Below are 24777 nucleotides of genomic sequence, written 5' to 3'. Positions count from 1 at the left end.
CACAAACTACCAGCAGTTTGAGTTATTTTCCACGTGTCCAACAGTGGACACACACGGACACGTTTGTAGTGTCAATGTAACACTGGCGATTTTGCAGCTACGCGCTATAATGTTTATTTAGCTGAGATTTAATGCAGAAAAAAAGTCTTCTGATTTTATAATATTACATAAATTAACATAATTTACAGTTAATTACTTGTTCCTGGTTATTACTACAAAGTTTGCTACTATTTCTTCATTTCTTCAGAGATTTCCCGTCATGACCGAAGGACGTCGCAGACGGCAGGAGCTAGCTAACAAGCTGCACCTCCGGAGTTGCATCACTGCATGACAGAAATATTTCTGGGACTGTCAGGGTCCCTGGGTCTGAGCAACCCAGGGACCCTGAGCAGTTATGGACTAATATTATAATGTATTTTGTATTGCTGTCCCTCGTTCTCCCTGCTTGTAGACATATGTGCATGTAGGTGTGTGGGTTAGGCAGGTGATTGGCCACACCTGAAGACCTTGACACACCTGCAGCGGGGAGACAAGAGGATAGCGAGCACGGGCTGCTCAGACACCAAGGAGTGGGGAGAAGGGACACTGACACTGGGAAGAGGACACGTCACGGGAGTCGGGATTGCACAGAGGATTTACTGTTATTTTCCTTACCACTGGAAATAAACACACTGCTTAGCACACAGAGCTCCGCGCCTTTTCCTCACACCCCCACGGTCTGCCACCCAGACCGTGACAGGGACTTTTGAGAGAGTCCTGATGCTCTGAATCTTTTGTTTGGTTAACCGTAGTTTTCAGTGACCTGATGAAAAGCTTTGTGCAGCGTACAGACCGACATGCTTTTAATGCAGGAACTCAAAATAAGTGACTGGAGTCTTGCAAACATATGGCTTTTTATTTAACTGAATGAATATTGTAACATTAATTCAAAAGAAACATGAACATCTATCCACACGTCTCGGTTTTTGCTCTTTTTTTAATATGAACGAATCCAAACAACAAACGAGTGCGACCTTAAATCTGAGCCATCGCGTTTAAATACAGACTGAAAGGAAATATGCAGAAAACCGAGCGAAACCAGAACAGTAAACCAAATCAGGAATGTACAACACAGTGTTCATGTTCACGTAAAGAAACGTAACGTTAGTGGTGAAATTCTTCCGTTTTACACAGCTTCTTGTCTTTTGGTGTCTTTCAGAACAAATTATTCACAGAATCTACAGCTCGAACGTTTTGTTTCCGGCTCTTTGTGGAAGCTCAGGGCAAAGATTCAGAAACTGCATTTTGTCTTGATTATTTCTCAGTGTTTGACTCTTTCACAGTACATCCTTCCTGCCTCCAGAGGTGGCATCTTTCTGCCGTTTGTCCAGTCGGTGAGGTTACTGCGAGAAACCACGCGAACAACATCAAGTCTGGCTGCGTGAGAACATTTCTTTACAAAAACACCAACAAAAAACAGGATTTCACCCTTTCAGTCGACATTTTCTATATATTTTACTGTTTTAGGCCACGCCCACGCCTGAATACTGCTGTTAAAAATGATGAAGGCGGAGACCGGGCGGACCTCTTAATACTGCATAACCCCTCCCACAACACGAAGGGTCCGTACACACAAACACACGCGCGCACACACACACACACACAACTGTGAACTGAGAATAAATCTTTGGTCAACATTAGCAGTTTGCAACAAAGAACAGTGAAGACAGATCAAACACCGTACAATAACTTATTGTTCTACCTCACAACACAATAGCTTTTCAACAGAGACGCTTTTGCTGGAACGAGTGAAACGACGAGTGGAGGAGTTACTTCACTACGGCTTCACGGGGCAGACGTGGACGTCCGGCGACAGAAACACTGGAAGAGAAAAAAACACTTGCAGGATTCGACAACACGAGGAAAACTTTAGTCCACACGGATGATTTTTTTTAAAGGGCTCAAAGGAAAACCAAAATAACTCGACGCTGAAACCAGCTGGCTGACCTGTGCAGGTTTTGGTTGTTTTAATGGATTTGGTTTCCTCTCTGCTCGTCCCTTTCTCGCCTAAAGTAACGGATGAATGACGGCGTGATGTTTCAAAAGTGCTAACGGTGAGCCTTCTTTATTACGCGCCCGGGAAAAACAACAAAAGTAGGTCAGAGCCCTACTCCTGCTCCATGGGGGAACCCGAGCTCACAGCCAGGTTCCTGTGGAGGTTCGGGTTCTGGCTGTGCCGGTTCCTGCTCCGTACGGAGGAGAACGACGTGTCGCAGCCGGGGACTTTACACTTGTGAAGAAGTCTCAGGTGGACAGTCTTGTAGTGGGCTCTGAACGTGCCCTTGTTGCTGTAGACCTTTTGGCAGACGTGGCACGTTATTGGAGATCCACCCCCACCTCCCTGAAGCCCTCCTTGTCCTCCCTCGCCACAGCCCAGGGTCCTCCCCCCTTCGAGCGCAAGCTCGTCGCCCCCGGGCCTGCCCGCGCCGATCCCATCGCAGCTTTCATCGCTGTCCTCCACGGGGAGTGCCTCCTCCTCGTCTTCCTCGGCCCCCTCCCCTTCCTCGCTCCCGGCTCCGTCTGAGTCCCAGGAAGACTGAGCGCCGCCACGAGGCGGGGCGGAGGATGAGGTGCTCAGGTCCAGGACTGCCCCATCCTCCCCACTTACGCCGCCTTCCCCACCTCCCAATCCCTGAGTCTCTCCCACCGGAGACGCCTCGGCGCCGTCCAGAGCCGTGGACATTTTGCTCATCGGGAAGACCAGACCCATGCGGTTGTGCCCTCGGAAGATGACGGAGGTCTGGCCGCTCGGATCCCGGTGGGGCGGGTCTCGGTCCCGCTGCTCTTGGCAGTAGTCCAGCCCGGCAGAGTCTCTGTCTCGACAAAGGGAGGCGTGAGAGTAGAGGGCGTTGGCCGGGCTGAAGGAGTCTTTGGTCAGCAGCTTGTGGTGCAGGTTCAGATTGGCGCTGTGTCTGCGGGTGAAAAACAAAAATGACACTGTGAGTGTTTCAGTCAGTTTACAGCTGTTTCCTAGGAGTGGGGGAAAAATGGATACTGTGTAGCATGGTGATATTTTGTTTGCTAATAATGTATGGATACAGGGACAGCAGAAATCGATACTTTGTTACAAAAAGGTTTTTGTGCTCTGACTTCAGAGCATGTTGATCCTTTTTCTGAGCAAGAATCCTGACATTCCTTCACTGTCCAAATGTGTTTCACTTGTTTTTGGCAGCAATAAACATGACAGTTTACTTATTTTAATTTAAGACATGTTTTATTTTAATTAAGTTTAAAACTTTTTTATTTAATGTAAAATTATATTTTGTTTTAATTTACTTTCAAATTCTTCAGTTGCTGAAGGGGCTGCATAGTTTTCATAAACTGCATAGTTCAGAATAGCTATAATTGTACCAGATGGTTGATTCAGTTAAGTTGGACTAGACTGTAATACAAACCGTTCAGTTTGTCAACAATCAAACTGAAATGAGAGAAAGACTGAGTGTGAGACTTTGATATTAGAGAAAATGAATATTGATAAAGTTTACCTTTATGTACAGAATCTGAATATCGCAAAATATTTTAAAAAATTGCAATAATATCGTATCGTGCGTTAAGTATTGTGATAATATCGTATCGTGGGATGTATGGTGATTCCCACCTCTACTGTTTATCTCAAAATTTCATCTGAAACATTTATTGTTATTGCAGCTGCACAAAGAGCGATGAGCGTCCGTCAGCAGCCGAGTGCACTGAGAGAGAGAAGGGTAAGAGTTTGGATCGCTTTTGGAAGGTTCGGATAAAAAGTGTCTTCAGTGTTTTTAACAATATAATCAAAACAAGTTGGCGAGATTTCAGGTGACACAGTGGCTGTTTTCCACATTAACACAGGGCAGCGTTTAGCCCTCTGCTGTGGTTTGGGTAGAAAGTATCTGAGAAAACCAGAAATGTAGAATTGCTATTAGCTGATGGAAGCACCAAAACAACACAACACAGCAACAATCACTTTATCCAGTAAAGACCCGACAGTCAGTGATGACTACGAGGAAGCAGTCGGCGACACCGGGGAAGAAAAACTCCCACACTGCTGTTCTGTCGCTATGGTGATGCTGAACTGACCCTTTCAAAGAGCGAGAGCTTGATCTTTTCCTGTTAGGGAGTTTTTCCTCTCCACTGTCACCAAATGCTCACAGGGGGTCATCTGATTGTCTACTGATGTTTTACACGATAATGAGCCTTGAGGCGACTGCTGTTGTGTTTTGGTGCTATCGAAGTACAAATGGATCGATCTGCATCTGTGAGACGCAGCCAGCATGAGAACAGGCTGTCATCACACACGTACAGTCTTTACCCTGTGAGCGCCGAACCCGACTCTGTTTTTGATTGACGAGGCTCGAGGAAAGTTTGCTGAAGCAGAGGCACTTTCAGCTGCAGCGTCAGTGCAAACAGAACCTGACGCGGTGCTGCACAGACATGCAGTCTTTCGAGTCGTGACTTTAAGTCACTGTTGTTTATAAATACTCGAACGTGCACTCGTGTCAGGAGGAGAAATCGAGCTCCTCTCACCTGTCTCTGCTCCTGCGGGAGGGGAAGGCGGCGTTGCAGCCGTCCACCGTGCACATGTGCATCTCCTTCAGGTGGACGTTTTGGTAGTGCATCTTCACGCTGTAGGGGTTTTTGAAGTTCTTGCTGCAGATCTCACAGTGGTGCGGCAGGACGGCGTCGGGATCGAGGTGAGATAACCCCGAGTCTCCGTAGTCATCTCCGCAGCCATCGGACGCCTCCCTCTCTATGAGCTGGAGGCCGCCGCCGTTCGTCAGCCTGCGCTCGCCGTCGTCCCACTTGAGTTCTGACATCTTGTTGAGGGCGTGCTCGCGGTCCTCCCTCTCTGCGTTGCTGTCGGGGTCGTGGCAGAGCGAGCCGTCGTCACAGTGATTGTCCATCAGCCTGCTTTCGAAGGGGGAGGACGCGCAGGTGATGACGGCGGTCTCGGCTAGCCTCGAGCCGTCGTCTTTGTCCTCCCTCTCTGTCATTTCTCTCTCCAAACTCTGCTCTCTCTCCACGTCTTTGCCCTGGTACGCTTCTCTGGCTTGCTTCTCCTCCCCAGCTCGTCTCGTGCACAGACGTCCTTCCTCTTTGTTACCGTCGCACTCGTCCTTGTCCCTGCCGTGTAAGGGAGCCTCATCCTCGGAGCTGCTCTCCTTATCCCGCTCGTCTCGCTCCACCATCTCCTTTTCTATCTTTATTGGCATGCTGGACTTGCGAGACTTTTTCTTTGGTATGGGGTCAGCCGTGCAGGGCTCGGGGGCTGTGATGGGTTTGACGGGCACAGAGGAGGACAGCAGAGGAAGCGAGGGCAGCGTTCCCGGGGTGTTGGCGAGCTCAGCCGGGGTTACCAGGCTTCTGTAGAAAGGCAGGACTGGCTGGACTGTTTTTAAGTTGGGGAAGAGGATGCCGCTTTGGCCCATGCTGGGGAACGAGCTGCTGTGGAGCTTGGAGCCCGAGTCCATGTGGCTCACCATGTAGCTGGACACTGACTTTTGGCTCTCTGCAGAGCAGATGGAGATGGGGGTGCCGTACTCAGGCCTCTTCTCTCCTTCAGAGCTCTCATCAGCGGACAAGTTGCTCCGCAGGTCTTTGTCCCGGTTGTTGCGGTTCATGGGCATGTGGAGGCGTGGGTTTGGGTTGGCACTGTGGCGATTGCGGCTGCGCAGCGAGCTGAACACCATGTTGCAGCCCTCGATGGTGCACTTGTGCTTGATCTTGAGGTGCACTGCGTTGTAGTGGATTTTCAGCGTGCCTTTGTCGTAGAACGTCTTCTCGCAGGCGTTGCAAAACACACGACCCTTCTTCAGAGAGCCTCCGCCGATGCCTCCCGAGACGCCACCGCCGCTCCCGTTTCTGTCCAATGAGCGCAGTTTGCTCTCCGGTGACATCTGGGTCACGTCGGAGCTGATGGACGGCGTGCACGGTGTGGAGGGCCCGTCTGAGTAATTGTCACTGGTGGAGAAGTCCTCGGCCTCGATCTTCGTGCTGGCGGAGAGGCCGTCCGTCGGCTTGTCTCCGCTTCGGTCGAGGTCAGCTGAGAAGGAGATGGCGCCGGAGCTGAGCAGCGTGCTCTCCGACGGGTGCGACAGAGAGGGGTGATTGTCCCTGAGCAGACCGTCCCGCCCCTGAACGTCCTGCCGCTGGCCCTGCTGCTCCATCGGCCCGCGGCACAGCGGCTGGTGCTGCTGATGTTGCTGGTGTTGCATCGCCCCCGTGTGTGAGCCCAGGAACGGCGCCGGGACAGAGCCGAGCAGCTGGAACGGCAGCATGAAGGCCATGCTGTTGATGAAGTTCTCGAAGTGGTGCATGCTGTTGCCGCTCAGCTTTTCGGTCTTGGACGCGGAGAGGTTGGCGGCCGTGCGGGGGGTGTTTCGCTCGATGAACGTGCGGATGTCAGAGTTGGTGCGGGTGCTGGGAACCAGCACCGCCTGGCCCTCTTTGTCCTGCAGAGCCATCAGCTCCACGATGGATTTGGTCTCCCCGAAACGCAGGAACTGCTGCAGCGTGGCGATCTCCTCCTCGAACGTCATGATCGCCCAGCGGTCCAACACCTTCCCCGCGACATCCTGCAGAGAGAAGAGAGGAGAGGAAGTAGGAGAAAGAAAGGAGAGAGCGGTTTCATCATGGGCATTAAAAGTGTCTCATACATATTCACACAGTGGGCTGCACGACACACCTTATGAAGCAGATTGGCAGGGCGGCTAAATAAAGGAATCAGACGGAGCGTTAATGCGAGCGGGCAGCGCAGAACCCGAGAAAGCTCATTACGCAGACACGCAGCGCTTCATCTCGCAGGTCATTTCTCTTCATTTAAATCATGTGGATGTGCCTGCTCTGCATGGACAGGACACACGCGCACGCTCCCAAAGGCGAGCGCAAATAAATACGTGCACAACATACCACACACACATATCTGCGGCGAGGGCGGGGGGAGCAGAAGGCGCCGTGCATTGATCAAGCGGGTCCTCTCTCCCTCTGCCGGCTGTAATCACATGTGAGTTTGGGGGTCTTTGAAAGTGAGGAGCGGCTTCGTGCCATAACCGCGATTAATATTTCATCACAGAGCATTCATTGGGTGCCTGTCGAGGATTCTGACTCTACGTTCGCCATTAGATGAGCTAACATGAATTAAACGCAGCCCAGCTTGAATACTTGATGATGTACTAATCGAAGTGAGATCTGTGTGCGCGCCTGACACGGCGCCTGCAGCCTCGGACCCGGCCGGCTTGGCGCCGGCTTGAGAGGAAATCTGGAGCAAAAGACATAATGTTTACAAATGTAGCGGGCAGTTCGGAGACCTCCCCGAGCCCGGTGGTACCGCCTCAGCGGGGTACCGGCTCGTGGCATCGCTTTGCCGTGGCACTCCCCCCGCCCTTTCCTGCCTGGCGTCAACCATGATTTTCTGACTCCCCCTCCTCCCTCGCCTTCCTCAGAAATTCCTTCAGTCTCTCCCTTCATGTACTCGCTGTGGTGATGTTTCTCAGGTGTCCCGCTCACACGACTATCCAGGAAAGTGTTTTAACTTTTCGTCACTGCGGCGGCCAAAAAACACAAACCGAGTCCACAAAATGCTGGAAAAATAGGAGGAAATGAAGGCGTGATATTTAAAAATATGCATTGATATTGTGTCGTAATGCATGTCCAATAATATCAGAAATAATCGTTCTTGTCTCACAGACGCTCATCTCCTCCATGCACTCAACAAACATGCAGTACACGAAGTTGTAGATGATTATTTCAGGTTTCCCCGAAAGAGAGTTTGGCTTCAACAAAACTGAATCCAACAGCTTTCTAATTAAACTAATTACATTTCTACCAGCTACATAACATTCAATTCAATTCAACTTTATTTATACACAACAACAGTCGCCTCAAGGCGCTTTATAATGTAAGCTAGATCCTACAATAATAGATACAGAGAAAACCCAACAATCATATGACCCCCTATGAGCAGCACTTTGGCGACAGTGGGAAGGAAAAACTCCCTTTTAACAGGAAGAAACCTCCAGCAGAACCAGGCTCAGGGAGGGGCGGGGCCATCTGCTGCGATTGGTTGGGGTGAGAGATCACATGTCTGTGCTTATCAAATGGTTACGATTAACAAAGAAATGCACAGATTGTTGTGAAATAAGTGAACAGTCAGACATCAGCCTGCACTTCCTCTAACATCCACTAGAGGCTCATGTCTCGGGGAGTCGCTCTCCATAGACTCTCATGTTAAACACGTTTACAGGCTGATACACTCAGGATACGACTGTAAAGAGAGTCTGTGGCTATCAGCAGTAAACGTCCCCCATCCTGATTTCTTTTGTAAAATTATTAAATTAATTTTTATAGAACTTTTCTTTGTAGAAGAGCGCTGAGCTTAGCTTAGGATAAACCCTGGAGGCAGCTAAACTGAAGTCTTAAACTGAATGAACACTGACGATAGGCCTCTTTCTTTCTAGAGCTTCTCCAGCTGAAGCCACATGCAGCACAGGTGTCCTTAAATTTGTCACTCATGAGGCGTCCACAGGTGCATCAGGCACATTTATTTAATGTGCAAGCTTACTGTTATATTCAAACATGAACCACGATCAATTTGCGAACCTGATCATCGAATCCCTGCTCCCCTGACTGATGAGCCACACATGCAGACCGTTCCTGAAACGTTGCGCACACCAGCCGAGGCTTCTTCAGTCCTAAGCGCTCACCTGCAGCACGTATCCTCGTATGTAGTCCTGCAGCGTCCAGTCGAGCGCGTTCAGGATCTGGATCACCTCCTCCTGCTTCAGGACGGAGAACAGGCGGTCCAGGAGGATCTTGAGGCGGATGGGGATGGCCTGCGTGCCGTACAGCATCAGGCTGCAGATGTCGAACACCACATTGGAGTGGACGATCTCCACCTGGCTGCTCTGGTACATGTGGTGCACCTTCAGCTTGCTCAGGGCTGAAACACAGGGGTTACGTTTGAGCAGATTAATCTGAGATCACAGAGTTCAGCTGGGTGCTGCATGCGTGTTTGTGCTGCTGCATGTTCACATTTCACATCCCTGTCCGCTCTCTCTCCACTTGCATTATTAAATTGAGTTCAAGCGTTTATTAATCTATTTTTGATCGATCTTTGGGCCTAAATGTAACAAATCAAATAAAAACAGGAACAAAAGAAAAAGAATGAAAAATAAATAAACATTAATCTTCATTAGTTATGTGATTAAATAAAATCTGTTCACTGCACTTCAGTTTGCGCAGCAACTTAATCTTTATTATTATTATTATTTGTTTTCATTCACTGAGCAATTTCCTTTTAGATCGTTTTACTACTTTTTAAATTTACTTTTTATTCTTTCTATTTATTTATTTTCTATTTATTTTTATTTTATTTTCTATTTATTTATTTTTTATTTTTACCATTTTATTTATTTAGTTTAAAGAAATATATAATTTCTACTTTAAGTTTTATTTAACTAAATTTTAATTTAGCTTTTTTATTATAATACCTTAATTTTGCTTATTTTTATTCGGTAATATTAATTTTATTTAGATTTTTATTTATTGAACTTCTTTAGTTATTTATTTTTATGTCATTCACTTTTTATTTTAACTCTTTTTTGTCCTTTAGAAATTCGGCTTCTAACTTCATGCTTTATGAAAGTAATGAAACGCTGAGCGGACGGACATAAATCAGATATTTGACTTTCGTGTTCGTAAAGTGAAACATTGTGTGTGTGACAGAGTGGGTATTACTGGACGATGTTAACTGGAGCAAATAACGCAGCATTCAAGTCTGTGTTGCAGAAATAATCATCAGAACACAAAATGATGGTGATTCATGCGGAGTGTTGGACACATTAGAATAATTACAGGAAATAAATGTGACTCTCGCTCTGTAAACTCTGACTTCCAGAGCTTCAGCGATCATTAAAATCCCACTGCGGTCACCCTGTTAGTCCACCATCATCCTCTGTGTTTACGCCACAGAGCGATGACTCTAAAGGACTTTTAAAGGTTCGGTTCACCTAAATCCGAAAGCTCCAGTTCTCCAGATTTTCAGACGGTATCACAATAAAGCGATGAGTGATTGTCTCAACAGACGGAGACAAAAAGGTGACTCCAGGCGTTACTCTAAGTACTTAAATCACACTTTTCTGGCCTTTGTGAGAACTCAAAAAATGTTTTGTTTTTTTTTACTTCGTGCTTTTACTTAAAAAAAAAGCTGCATAAATAATATTTAGTGAATAAAATCCTCAGTCAAGAAAAAATTAATTATTTTTGATTTTCTGTTTGCGATTTTCTTTTAAATAGACCGATTGTGTCTGCAGGGTTCTGGAAACGTCTTATTTATGTCAGGAAGAATGACACCAGCTGGGAGTAAACTGGGATGTCTCAGCTGGTGTCTGCTGGGAGTAAACTGGGACGTCTCAGCTGGTGTCTGCTGGGAGTAAACTGGGATGTACTGCAGGGAGGAGCTCAGGGTTCTGTGTCATCATTAAAATCAACACTTTTTCTCCTGAGTCAGCAAACATGAAGTTCAGGATTCACGCACGCCAACAAAGGCAGAGGGTCAAACGTGTCGTCGTGCGCCGCGGGTTACTCGATTACGTTAAACACGCAGGTTTTCTCTCTGTGACGGTTCCTGATGTTTAACCTGGGTTAAACTGTCAGAGTCTTTTCTAACTTTATTTAAACACGTCCATGTGAACAACACTGTGCAGCTCTGCAGCCACACTTCATGTTGCATCTCTGTTTAAATTTAAACGCCGCGTGGTCGTAGAATCTCCCTGACTACAGCATCCATCTGATGCTCAAAGCCTCCGACTGCGTCTGAACTTCAACAGTGCTCTGCTCTTCTTTATTTAATTTTTAAACACAGCTCACATCTTATCGTCTCACAGGACACAGCTGCACGTTTCACTTACAGTTAATCTGAAAAATAATAAAACTAAAAACAGGAAGCTGCTTTCTTGATTCCATTTTAATGGTTTTATTTGTGAGTCTGTCAGCAAACTAGAAATTTGATTCCTTTGGCACACAGATAAATACATTCAGATTTCAGTGTGAAAGCTTTTGAAATCAAAGATTTCTGACTGATAATAACGACAAACTCTCGTCTTACCGTGAGCCACCCAGCCATGCTTGCAGTTTTCACACTGCCTCCTCTTCAGCTTCCCCGGCTTGAAGCTGTCACAGTTACAGTTCACCAAAGTGCAGCAGATAGCCTGTCAACACACACACAGAGAATTCTTTAAAATGAAAGCAGATAAAATAATAAATAAAATAAACTTACATTAAAACGCTGCAGAGGCCTTTCACACATTTAGTCACATTGAATGTGGGAAGAAACGGAAACGCCAAATTCCTGACATCAAGACCTGACACGACTGATGTCAAGGCCTCTCTGTAATTTTATAAATTACTCAACGAAAAATATTTCATGTATTTCTTACAGGAAATCACCAGTAATTTAACACCTGTGTGGAGTTAAAATGACTGGTAGAAAAACCAAAGCAGATCTGAGCAGCAGAGATGATCAGCTGCAGGTTTTAAAAAGCATTTAACACATTTTAACGTTCCCAATGAATTAACAGGCAGGCACTTAATGGCAGCTTTGACTGATAATAAGCGTCAGAGCGCTGCATTTATATTTGGTGTTGAAGGCAGTAAAAATAATAAATGTGTCAAAAACGAAAAATCAGCAAAATTATCAAAACTGTGAAAATGAAACATTTAAAATTACAGTGAAAAAAAAAAGAAGGAAAAACTGACACAAGTGAATAAAATGATTATTGTTACATTTGTATCATTTTTAGATTCCAGGTCAGCAGCGAGTCAGCGAGTCTCCTCTCTGCTGACCTTCAGGTGGCAATAATAACATCAATAACAACAATAATCATAAAGTATTTATTTGTGCAGTTTTTTGGTTTTGTCCATGCAGCGATGCAGCGGCTGCAGAGGAAACCAGGTGAGCGCTGCACCTGAGAGCTGTGGTGCTCTCCAGCAGCCTTCTTCTGCTTCGTGTCACATTAAATTCACATGTTAATGTGCCACATATATATATAAAACCTTCTTCTGTTTTTTAAAATTAATTTTAGGATCACGTCAGGTCGATTTAGCAGCAAACTCTGCTGCAAACCAGCTCGACGATTGTTTAGCTGTTCGTACGAGCATCGTGATGTTTTTATTCTAGTCTTTATTTGAATCATTGGCTGATGGTTTATGATGAAGTTCACTTCTTTTCATAATGTGCTTAGCAGATCAGCAGAGTCACAAACATGCTGTTTTTTTGTGTTTGTGCAGGAAAAGTAATTCATTGTAATTAGAGTAATTTATGTCCAGCCTTAAAAATCCGTCAGTGTTTCCATAAAACACATGAAAATCATTTTGGGTGTCAAAAAAATTTTATTAAATAAAAGAAAATTTGCAAACGTGATCTGAATCTGGAACGCCGACAACAAACTTCCACAACCTCCACCTCAGTACGCAGTCAAGGAAAAAAAGAAGTGCTGAGAGAGTGTGTGTGTGTGTGTGTGAGTGTGTGTGTGTGTGTGTGTGTGTGTGTAGCTTCGCTCTCCTTACAAAGCTACATAAAAAATGTACAATCGTCAAGTCGCCCGTGGAAACTGAAAGAAGGAGCACGACTGCCTTTGGTGATTTCTCCCCCATCACTTCGTGGTTTGCCCCGTTAGCACAGGTGTGTGTGTGTGTGTGTGTGTGTGTGTGTGTGTGTGTGTGTGTGTGTGTGTGTGTGTGTGTGTGTGTGTGTGTGTGTGTGTGTGTGTGTGTGTGTGTGTGTGTGTGTGTGTGTGTGTGTGCAGGGCTGCCGGGCAGGTCGGACACACCTGGACTACAAAACCAATCAATGGCAGCCTGAGGCATGCGTGTGCGTGCTCCATGCACACACACACACACACACACACACACACACACACACACACACACACACACACACACACACACACACAGGGTTCAGAGGGCTCTGTCCATTACCTCCTCAGCTAATGGGATGAAGATGCAGGAAGTGATGACGACAATAATGAGTCAAGTTTTGTGCGGAGCTGCTGACTGTGCAGCGACCTGCAGAGAGGAGCCCTACACTAAAAATGACTCCACTTCCTGCTCTCTCTAAAAAAAGAGTCATATCTGAACGGAGGAGCATCATCAGATTCATGATCAAAGCCGCTGTTGTTAGCGCTACACGCCGAAAACCTTGGGGTGGCTGCGCTCCGCCACCTCTCTCCCTCCGCATCTATAATGCATGATCAGCAGGGGTTTAGTATACATGAGCAGCATGCTCATCTCCACCAGAGCCCCTCTCCACGAGGAGAGCGTGGGCGCACGGGTAAGGAGCCTCCTCCTCCTCGTTTAGTCAGCTCTACGCTCGAGGCTGGGCTCGTCCTTCACCTCGCGGTAACCTCGCATCGTTAGGACGAATAAACGGACCCGAGGTGAAGGTGGTGGCAGCTACCTGAGCGCGGGGTGGCAGCTCCGGCCTCCGGCCCCGTGACGCCCATCTGCCACCCTCTCCGCCGGCCTCTTATGTTGGGTTTTACCTCCCGAGGACCACGGCGGCCTCCTCGGGACAGCGGCGAGGTGTGAAAACCCCTTTGCTCATCTCTCAGCAACATAATCCCGTCATTCCAGAGCGCCGAGACCCAACACGGCCCAATTAGTCTAATCCCGTCTCGCTGTGGGTGCACACGCACCTCCTGCTGCTGCCCCCCCTAATATACATCTCAATCACACACACACACACACACACACACACATTCCAGTGCTTGGAGTCGTTTATCTTAATTAGCGAGTCACTTCATGAGTTCCTGAGAAGAAGAAGAAGAGGTGGAGGAGGAAACATGGCAGCGCGGGGCAGGCCACTGCTACCGCCGCTCTCAGTGACCGAGAAGAACCCACCAACTCTCCGCCCCCCTCCCCGCCGCCGCAACCATCCCTTTCTCTTTGCTGTTGTCACAACAAAGCGGCAGCTGCTCGCACGCATCAACGACGCCGCTGACAAGAAGACTAATTGCACAAAATGAAGCGTCCCCGTCAGACTTCTTCAAGCTAAAGTTAACACGGTGTCACTTTCTTTGTATCGCCGATGTACAACAGTGTAACCCCCACCCCCCGCCTCCGCCTCGTTACACGTCTTCGATTAGCACCGTGACAGCACGGGGCATCGAATAAACGACAAAACGAAAGCGCGCCGTTGTCAGGAGGGGACGCATTCATTTCACCGCGCCGGGTGAGCGACCGTGAACACTTTAATGCGAGTTCCTCTCATTCACAGAAAAATCCACTCTCAGAGCGTTGCTCCACGTCTCAGGTATCCCGAGGTCGTGTGACGACACCTCGGCTCTGCTGGTTAAACAAACAGCTGCATGAATGATGCAGAATCAAAGGAAGCGATGCAGCCTTGGTTCTCTCTGTATACATTCGTGTGACACGTTTGCGCTTCCGCCTCGTGGCGTGCACGTTCTGATTCTGACGCCGTCTTTCCGGTTTGTTTCAGCATTTCGTTTGAGGCCGTGTGTGGGATGGAGGCCGTGGAGGGAGAGGAGGTGAGGGCAGGACGAGACAAAAGTGAGAGAAGAAGAAGAAGCAGGAGGAGGTGGAGGTAAGTATGCCATAAAACAGCATCCATACTCTCGATGTGAAATCTCACGCTCAGCAGCGGGTTCACTGGATTTTATTGGCTTCAGGTTAACCTGCGCACGTTATTGCGCCGCCGTTACAAAGACTGACACTTTTATGAGAATTATTAAAAGCTTTAAACGCAGCTGCTTCCTGGTGATCAGATCTGCTTTCTCGCTCCGCCGCGTCTTAAAAAGACGTGGAATAAAACACAAACACGGCTTCAAGGCCAGACGCAGAAAGAAAGGAAGCTGGAACGTGACGTGTTCAGCCACACACACAAAGAGAAAATGACATCGTCCTCTCTGGCGTTTAAAATAAACTCTTTAAAATATGTCCGCGTCCTCGGAGACTCGCGGGAGCGAACAGCTGCTTGGACGCGGGCCGTGCGGGGATGGACGGGGACACGTTGGACTAATGCGCTGGAAAACTAATCAATTAGCAGCAGCTCGCTCGACTCTGACTGCTGCCAAAGAGCCGCGAGGAAAAGGGAGAGACTGACGGCCAAGTGCGAGGGACCACATTTTACTGTCAGCCATTAATCAGTTAACGCGACGATTACACAGAGGGGATAAAAACAGGAAGTGTGCATGAAGAAATCGTCTGCGATTCGGCACAGATATCCCTCAGCTTTACTTTTTTGTGTAAACTGATAAATTCTTGGCGAAAACATCCTCGAGCCCACGAGAGCTGCCAGAACGTATTTCTCCTCTTCACGCTGGAAACAACAAATCAGAGAAAGACCATTTATTATTCTTATTTTTAGGATTTATCACGAGCGCCAACAAACATCCAGTTTATTCAGGAAACACTATTTACTGACATTATTCATGATGACAGATAAAATGTAAAAATCCTCCTCAAACCTGTTTGGTTTATAACTGATCTCTTCATAAAATTAATAATGACGTTTAATACGATTTTTATTTCAAATTAAAATGACTGATGTTGTTTATCCAAGCAGAAAAATCGGATCCACACATCGATGGCGTGAGAATTTTTTTTTCACTTTTCTGTTTTATTAAATTTTCCAGTTTGGATTTTCAGACGACGTAAGAATTTCTCTCCAAACACGACATTTTCCTTCAAACAGAAAACGCTCACAAAACTGCAGAAATGCTCAAATATAATTTGATCTCTCAGACATTAAAGTTATGAAGGAGAAAAACGACACAGCAGCAGTTTGGTCACTAAACACTGAGACCAACGCGACTCTGTTCATTCAGAAAACTGAAGCTTTACTTTGAAATTAACCAGCAGCATCCATGCATGTTTAATAAAACACACACACACACACACACACACACACACACAGAGTAATGAATATTTGATAGAAGCCAACACACACAGTATCAGTCAGGAATTCGGAGGGAGGACCGTGCTCCTGGTACCGCTCGCTTATCTCCCACAAACCAACACAGCACCAAAACCTGCAGCTTCACCTGACCTCACCACGGACACAGCCTGTGTGTGTGTGTGTGTGTGTGTGTGTGTGTGTGTGTGTGTGTGTGTGTGTGTGAGACAGCCAGGAGTTGAGTCTTTATTGATGACGAGCGTTAGCTACAGCGAGGTTAGGATACGCGAGCTTCTGAAGCTCCGAGGAAGCAGCTGACAATAAGAAATTAAAAAATCAAAAACGTGAACTTTAAACAAACCCTCAGCTGTCGGGCCGTCCAGCCTCCTCGCAGGGTGGACTGCACATCAGCACAGCTTTTAAAATTCCCTTAAATGAAAGCAGAGCGTTTGTGGAAGCCGGCGGCCGGTCCTGAGCAGGAGGAGACAAACCCGGGAAAAGCCCGGGCGAGTGCAAGTAGTGACAGGCTGCATTAGGACTCCATACAGCCCAACGACGGCGTGAAACACTCGTTATTTCAAACTCATCCAGCAATCAATCACACATGAATGCAGCGCATGTTTGAACACTGGAGCAGACAAAAAAAGATCTTTACCTGCAGATCCATGAGAGGAGCAGAAGAGCGGCCTCTTCACAGACAAAGAGATGAAGGAGAAGGAGGCGAGCCAAAGTTTGCTTGGCTTCCTGGAGCTCGTGGCTCCCCGTTAGGAACTCGTAGGGAGTGTTTGGCTCGCAGAGCGAGTAAATGAGGGGAACATGTTAGTACACCGAGTCTGAGGGAGTTTGGCTCCCAGCTACGCTCTGATTAATATCAGATCTCCCTCTCTCCTCGCCGCCTCTTGACAATCTTGTCACATCTGGCTGACAAATCCTCACAAGCCTTTTGGTGGCAGCGCAGAGCACGGGGCGGTGTGTGTGTGTGTGTTAGGGGGGCAGGACGGGGGCCACGAGGGGCGGATCGCAGCTCAAGGAGACGCTGAAGGGGGTAAAAGGCTGTAGCAGATACACACAGATACCCCCCGCCCCTCATCCTCTCACGGATGGACCCTCGTGAAGCTAATGAAGCTGATGAGGCTGCAACACACACACACGTTTATATATAAAGACACACAAAGCAAAGTGCAGCCCTGTAAACACAGGCCGGGGCACTCGCTGTGAATCGCTGTCTGTTGCCCTGCAGCGCTGGAGGAGAGCAGAGACACGCAGAAACAGCGGAGCTACAGAAGGAAACAAAGGTGGAGATGAAGAGAGGACGAGAGGAAAAGTCACCGAGGGCCGACTCGCACAAATAATCGCTGCCTCGGCCTCCTCACAAAAACAACCTGTTAGAGGAACAAAGTGTGCGGACGCAAACGCAATAACACGATGAGTGTAATTTACATTCTTACAGTTTTTACTTTTTTTATTCTGCTGTAAAATAAAACGAGGACGTCGCAGATATAAATCTGCTCCTCGCACCTTCGAGAGGCGTAAAGGCTGTTTTATTATTCTGTGTTTGACTGATTATGTCCTCAAATCTCAGCTGATTTATGTCAGCGCATTTCAAACACGAGGTCAGACGGTTCAGCTGATAACAGTTAGTTATCGTTTTCCACACACACCAGTGTGTAAGTGAAACCGCTAACGGGGCATAAACCCACGCTGTTTAAACTGTTTACACACACACACAGGCGTGAAGAGCTGCTACCGACACCGCCGCCGCCACCGCCACACAGACGGCTCAGCTAATTGTTACATGATGGCTGCAACAAAACATTAGGCGGCTCTTAAATTACATTCCGACAGGCTGCGGCCGCGAGGACCCGGCCGGCAGCGAGAGGCAGCGAGAGGCAGCGAGGCCACGCCGCTCTGCAAACAAACCCACAGACACACAAACAGGCCTCTCAGCGCCTCAGAAATCACCTTAGAATAAATCCAAAGAAGAGAAAAAGGCGAATGCAGAAAATTATCTAAGAGGAAGAAACGGCAAAATAAAGAAGTGCAGACTTCGACTCATCCGGGTTGTTTTCTCTTTGGATTGTCGGTGACCGGAGTGAACAAACATAACGTCTCCATCAGAGTGTCAGAGATGCACACACGCCACGACAGAAAGTTTCAACAACTTTAAAATCATCTTTGTATGAATTTAAACTCTCCGCCTGCACAGATGCTCATTTTCACATTTTTAAACGAGTTCAAACAAAGTTTTTCTGGCATGAATTCTTTACTTTGCAGGAGTAAAGTGTAAAAATCCACAGAGCTCGTGTGATAACAGAAACCCTGAATATCAGCTCGACACCACCTTTCTGTTTTCGCCCGATCAGTAACAGGATCAGGACACGCTGAACGTCTACGCTCAACAACCCAGCGCGCCTGTCACTCCAGTCGGCACAACTCCATCTTTGTTAATCGCGTCCTGATGATGTGCGAGACGAGCCGCGGCACACAGAGGACGGCGGCGAAGCGCTCTTACCTCAGCCATTGTCATTAGTCGGATGTTTCCAGGGATACCGCCGAGTTTGCCATTCCCTCCGAGTCCCACAAAACAACTGCCTCCAACTCTCCTGTCCGCACAAGTACTAACGCGAAAGAGCCATCACACCCAGCAGCGTCTCCTTCAACAGCAGACACACATGTGCTCCTCTCCCTCACACACACACACGCAGCCGCCACTCGAACAAAAAACAGAGAGAAGAAGAAGAAGTCCCTGTGCTTTTACTCTCACTGCACACACACAGACACACACGCCTCCTCTGCTTTCTCTCCTCTAATGCCGGACTCGCTCTAAACTACTCAAGATGTTCAGTGTGTGTGTGTGTGTGTGTGTGTGTGTGTGTGTGTGTGTGTTGAAACTGGGCACAGGGGATTGGAATGAGATCCTCCTACTCGGCATTCTCACCTCAGGAGCTGCTCCCTCCCAATCCCACACACACACACACACACACACACACGTGCACGCAGAGGTGCGCATGCCTTTCTTTCACACATGTGCGCACACACACACAGACACACACACGCCTCCCCCCTCAGAGTCACAGGGCAGTCCCCTCACAGCTGGCTGGAAGAGGGCATGACACTCATCTTTCACAGAGATTTGATCAAAAGGAATCACAAAGGCTGGAGGCTCTCCTAATGCAGTCAGGGGAGACTCTCCCTTTCTCCCCTCTCTCCCCTCTCTCCCCTCTCCGTCTGAGTAATGCTCTAAATCAACGCTGCCCCTCTCGCTGCACACAGCCCACTGTGCGCGTCTGGATTCACCTTAGCGCCGCTCTGTGAACGGCCTCCGTAACAAGTTATGCCTTGTGCCGTCAGGAATGCGTAAGTGTCTTTGCCGAGCGTTTCTCAGGAAGACGGGGGGGACGCCGCGCATGGCGAAAACCGAATCTGCGCTACCGGGAGGAAGACGCGCACCTCGGGCCGGGGGCGGCAGATCTCTGCGGTACAGTCGAGCGCTTTTCTGTTTTCAGGAGATGCTGTGCAATCAAGAAGAATAACAAAAACATATCATTACCTAAGCTTTGTCTAAAGGTGTGAAGGAGAGTCACACAGATTATTCACAGTTTGAAAATTTGGGGCCAAAATGTTGGTGGGACTGAAAGAATGTGGCCAAAGGTCAGGTATAGTGGAAACAGCACACTCTTAAAACATAATACAATCTAAACATTTGCAGTATGATGCACACACACATGTGTAACCTCAAGTTTAACATGTAAACTCCAGATTTAAACCAGCAGCCACTGAAGGAGCATTTATTCTCATGAACATCCCGACTGTGAGCCAATGACATCAGCCAGTGATTCACAGAGGAAATACTAAATAAACAACAGTGAGATCACCTTTTACATATATGTAACACTTCTTACATCAATTTCCTCTTTTTTTCCTTTTTCTAAGGTCGAATCGACCCAGCGAGCATCAGCTGACGGCTCAAATAATCTGATTTAAATTTAAAACTACCTCCAAGAACCTCTGATGATTTATTATTACTATTAATTAATAACTGGGGTAACGTAGACAGTCACAGGTGAAACGCTCACCTGCTCTCATGTGTGCAGGTAACTGAGGCTGAGGGGGGAAAAGCAAAACTGCACCAATAAAAACTCGTCAGTAGAAACTTGACCTGACGGCACAGGTGGTACGCGTCGCTGTCACGTGACATGATGATGCAAACCTCACACACCTGCAGGACAATATCCATTAAATACAGATGTTTTAAACTAAACAGCTACTGGATTATTTCATGAAATGTCCTTTTTGTGTCTCCGTATCTGTGGAAATGTGGGGATGAGTGATTTTCAGTCTTTTTTGCACCCGAGTCCACCTGATAAGGGCCAAACATCAGGTGTGTCGTGGGCCACACCTGGGCCCACAAATTAGCCAGAAGCTGCACAAGTGCAGGTCCTGTGACTGCAGCTGGAAGGCCGACGTACCTGCGCTCAGCTCCGTGTGAAACGATGAACACACAGTGGAAAAGGAGCTTTTTTAAGTGCTGACACTGCAGGAACACTGACAGAGTGAAGGAGCGAGAAATTCAACAAGTGATGTGTGAGTAACTTTTCAGCTTCTGCCCTTTCTTCCTTTCCTTCCCCTCCTCCTCTCTGCATCAGAGGCAACGCTCTGCTGACTTTAGCCATTAGAGGCATCTGCTAATCCACAAATTACACAGCAAGTTTAAACAGGCACACCTGGTCTGCTCTACCTGTGCAGAGACAGAGGGCGGGGAGGGGGCGGCACCACCTGACGGGTTTGAAACTGAAAGCATGAAACCTCGCTTTGACTCTTTTCCTTTTTCTGAGTTTGAACTCGCGCAGAGAGCGTCGGCGAAGCGGCTCTTGATGCCGTTCTCCTCGAATAATCTCGTTTTCCTTCTTCTGACCCTCCGAAGCAGCAGAGGGAGTTCACTGCCTTGCTCAAAGGTAGCTCAGCTGCAGCGCTGCAGGGAGGGAAGAGTTTTACTCATCCGCTTTCCCCGCCCACATTCTTCCCAGCGAGGAGCTCAACCTGACATCCGTCCAATCACAAACCTGCTCCCCTAACCTCTAGGCGAGCAACACCCGCTCCACTCGACATTCAGAAATTCGCCAAGCGGCCTCGCTAACTGATAAAAATGCAACTAATGGCCCTTGAAGTTGGACATTAAAACTGCATTACTTTCCACAGGAGATCAAAGCCGTTCTTATTCGTGAAAAGCGCAGAGTGTTATGAGGTTACATATATGGATAAGAGACATCCCGTCAAGGCATGTATCGTAAGGCTGGAAAGCCCTGCGCTCGCCCTGCGGTCGTCCAGGCAGGCAGATCTGCTTACCGGCCTTGTATTTATTCCAGACCTAGGGGATGCATAGCAAACACAGCCGCAGACCTGGCCTGGATTAGGTCTGCGCCGCTTGTCAGATTGCTGCTGCTCCCTGGGCTGGAGCGCCGCAGACGTATTTGTGCCGCGGGGGCCGAAGGTGGAAGCTGCAGCAAATAAACTCCATGTGCAGCAGAACAGGTCACGCTGCCTACTTACACGTCTGTCATTAGCCTTCCTGCAGGGGAGAGCGGACAGGGCTGAGCGCTCCAGCAGATGAGCAGCTTTGGGAGAGCATTACACCCTCCTTTACATTTTCTTTACATGCTGGAGCCAAGAAAAACCCTGCAAAAAACCCGATCGCACACTCACCGGCCTTTGTTTAACATGACACGAGGCACCGGGAGGGATTCCAGGAGTCGCTTTCTTTTGAGTGTTTTGCCTCCCAGCAAAGAGAAAAGCTGAACATTAGATAATTAATCTGAGGGGCTGACAAATGATTTGATTTTGAAAGAGAAAATCACAGCTGCTCTGACCCCAGGAAGGCGTCCAAACGTCCTGTTTTTGTGTAAACAGCGTCTGAAACAGGCAGTGTTTGATTTACAGGAACAGCAGGAGAGTTCAGCTCAATTTAAATCACTACAGCAGCCAAAGTGCTTAATATTACAGGGCATCAGGGTGAGGAAAAACTCCCTTTTAACAAGAAGAAACGTCCAGCAGAAGCAGGCTCGGGGAGCAGGGTGGCTGATGATCACTTTTTAAATATGAATTTGAGTCAAAAGAAATGAAAATATGAGCGAAGCAAGTAAATCAAATATGAAATGAACATTTACCCTGAAAGCTGTGCACAGTTTGGTTGTTTCTGCAGGATAATCATGAAAACAGCATCACTCCTGTTCCATGAACAAAGAGCTGATTTTGCATTTTTGCACAAAAGGAAAGAAAAGTTTGTGATATTTATATTTTTCAACAAAATCCCCACAAACTGGAGCCACTTTTGTAATTTTGCGTGAACAATAGAGCCAATAAGTCCAACAAGCTTCATTCTCACCAGCGGGGGATTTACTGACGTACATGAAGCCGAAAGTCTAAATCTGACATGAACTCAGGAAACGAATGCAAACCCGCTGACTTCAAAGAGAAGGATCTGGTAACCTACAACATGTTTTAGGACTCCAACAACGTCCTGTTGTTTCCATGACTGTGCCACTACATAAAAGGCTTCCCTATGGCCCGTAGCATCGTTTCACCATCAGCTGTAAAGATGTCTGCCTTCTCTTTAAATGTGGTGAAAGTGAACGTCCACGTGGCGTGCAACGGCCAAAAAACCAAACATCATAAACACAGCAAAGTCCAGAGACGATGACCTGACGACTTAAAGTCTACCAAACTCATTGAGGGCAGCTCCATGTTGGAATTACATCCTGCAATCGCATCGCTGTGGAGAAGGAAACGTGCATCGCTCCACGGCGAGAGGCTCAGAGTCACAGCTGTGGTGCTATCAGACGCTAGCTGATAACGGTGAAGGGCGACAAACTCAGCAGCACCAAAAGAAGTCAAAGGGAACTTTTGAAATCTGTGTTTCTTTTATTTCCTGGCGTAAGCAGTGAAAACGACTCGGTCGGATTAAAGATTTGGGCAGAAATACCCCGCGCTGCACGCTGAAGAGTAAATGCGTGCACGATAGTTTTAAGAAAGCACGATGGCGCAGACGCTGAAGGATAAACCTGCAGTAATTTTAGCTGCACGCTTCCTAGACAGCAGAGCGTATACATTTACAACAAAGTCTGTGGACTTTCAGAGTGACGGGTCATGATTCCTAAACAAAGACATTACTGCTGAAGGTTTTCGGTGCTTAGAGGAACACACGGTGAACGCCGTTTAGTCCCATTACAGCAGAGAGACGGCAGAACTGGATCACTGCACGGGTGAACCAGCACTGATATCCCTCTTTAGATGCACTTGGAGCTCGTCCTTGGTTAGCGCTGCTTCCAAGTGTGCTGTCTTATCTCTCATCTCGACTACCACATCACGCAGAACCTGCCCCAACACAGCACAGTGTGTGTTTGCATACATGCCATGTGTGTCATCCAAGTGTCGGCCTGCCTTTCCTCACTTTAGTTGACAGTAAGAAAGGCCAAGAGGGGAGCTATTACCTCACCGTGCTCTGCACACTCCCCGTACCAGGCTCTGGCCACCACCACGCCGAACGGGCCGAGGTCCGCCCGTCGTTCGGTGGCGTTATTCAGCACAGACACGCTCACGGGGTGACTGTAAATCACACGGGATTACAGAGGCAGAAGGCTGCTTTAAAGTGAGAGGAGATGGAAGATGTTGGAGTGATCTGCTTACAGCTGCAGATGTGGAGAAGCAGTGTGTGTGTGTGTGTGTGTGTGTGTGTGTGTGTGTGTGTGTGTGTGTGTGTGTGTGTGAAGGTGATGGAAAACACTGTAACAAGAAAAAAGTGAGGAGAGCACTTTCGCCATGCAGCATGAGGGGAGGTCAGAGCTGTTCACGCGTGTGGGAGGCGCGGGGCTTTCATACAGATTGGTTTTATATAAAACAGCAGCAGTGAAAGCAGCACCAGCTACTGAGTGCACTCGAAATGTTAACACAAGACCACAGAGTATTAGTGCTTACTATTAATATATTCTTCTCTCTTTAGTTTGTGAGTAAAGTGTGGAGGATGGGATGTAAATATACATGGAAGCTGATGGTACGGAGCTCTGTGCACAGATGACCAATTTCACGTTTTCAGCCGACCGCGTCGCCGTTTCCTCCGTCACGAATTAAAATCATGCACATATTTCAGCTCCTGTGTTTCACACCGACGTCACCCGTTTCCTCATGGAGTGAAATATTGAAGCACACGACGTGTTTGAGAAACGATCAAACTCTGTGTATATTTGTACAAGAGGGTGGCGTGACAATTAATAACACCCACAATTTCATCAAAACTGGAGCTCCGCCTCCTTGGACGGTCTGTTAGTACAGTGACCTCACAGCAGCCATATTATTGGTCACATGATGTCATTAAAAGGCTCCAACAGCACAAACACGGTGCAGAGGTCCAGCTCAGGCGAAGCTAGCAGCTACAGCCGCCTGTGTCACCATCCACCTGTCAGTCAAAGAGGCCACGCCCCTAATAATGCAAATTTCAATCCTTAATACAATTTAAAATTTGGATTGCAGGATTATTTCTATAAGCGCCGCAGATTACATATAAAATAATCTGCAGTAAAACTAGAATAACGGCCTTCACACAACAAGCGCGTTGCAAATAAACGTGAAATTCAGAATTTTCAGACGCAAACTTGTCATGTGGTATAAATGCATATATACACACACCACAGTCAAAGAATTCAAGAAGAAATGATGAGCTCTGTGTGTGGGCTTAAATCATAGTATATCCAGCACACTTATTTCCAAACGCAGTGGTCTGATTGGTCAGATCCGGTTATTCACATGCAAAAAAAAAAAAAAAAGGTAAAATTGGGCTTGATTAAAGAAAAAGTCTGAAA

General features: G+C 47.5%; 1 protein-coding gene across 4 annotated transcripts in view; it reads right to left on the bottom strand.

The window, feature by feature from the left end:
- Nucleotides 1-958: 958 nt before the first annotated feature.
- Nucleotides 959-24777, bottom strand: part of bnc1 (basonuclin zinc finger protein 1) — a 32960-nt gene continuing 9141 nt past the window's right edge. Inside the window, exons 1-6 of one of the 4 annotated variants that reach the window (XR_437334.3) lie at nucleotides 18438-18748; nucleotides 11120-11222; nucleotides 8718-8953; nucleotides 4543-6590; nucleotides 1987-2951; nucleotides 959-1860 (exon numbers count right to left, since the gene is read on the bottom strand). Coding sequence is in view for 3 of the 4 variants with exons in the window: in XM_006802310.3 (XP_006802373.2) it covers nucleotides 2147-2951; nucleotides 4543-6590; nucleotides 8718-8953; nucleotides 11120-11222; nucleotides 18438-18452 (3207 nt within the window). In the remaining variant the exon portion in view is untranslated. Of the gene's footprint in view, nucleotides 2952-4542; nucleotides 6591-8717; nucleotides 8954-11119; nucleotides 11223-16580; nucleotides 17279-18437; nucleotides 18749-24777 lie in introns of those variants that run through there. The other 3 variants (XM_006802310.3, XM_087830084.1, XM_006802311.2) reach the window with 3 other exon arrangements.

Source organism: Neolamprologus brichardi, chromosome 1 (assembly GCF_056152115.1).
Source record: "Neolamprologus brichardi isolate AB-2024 chromosome 1, ASM5615211v1, whole genome shotgun sequence".
Classification (NCBI taxonomy): domain Eukaryota; kingdom Metazoa; phylum Chordata; class Actinopteri; order Cichliformes; family Cichlidae; genus Neolamprologus; species Neolamprologus brichardi.
Note: the sequence above shows the minus strand (reverse complement) of the source record. Positions and strands in the feature narration are given on the sequence as shown.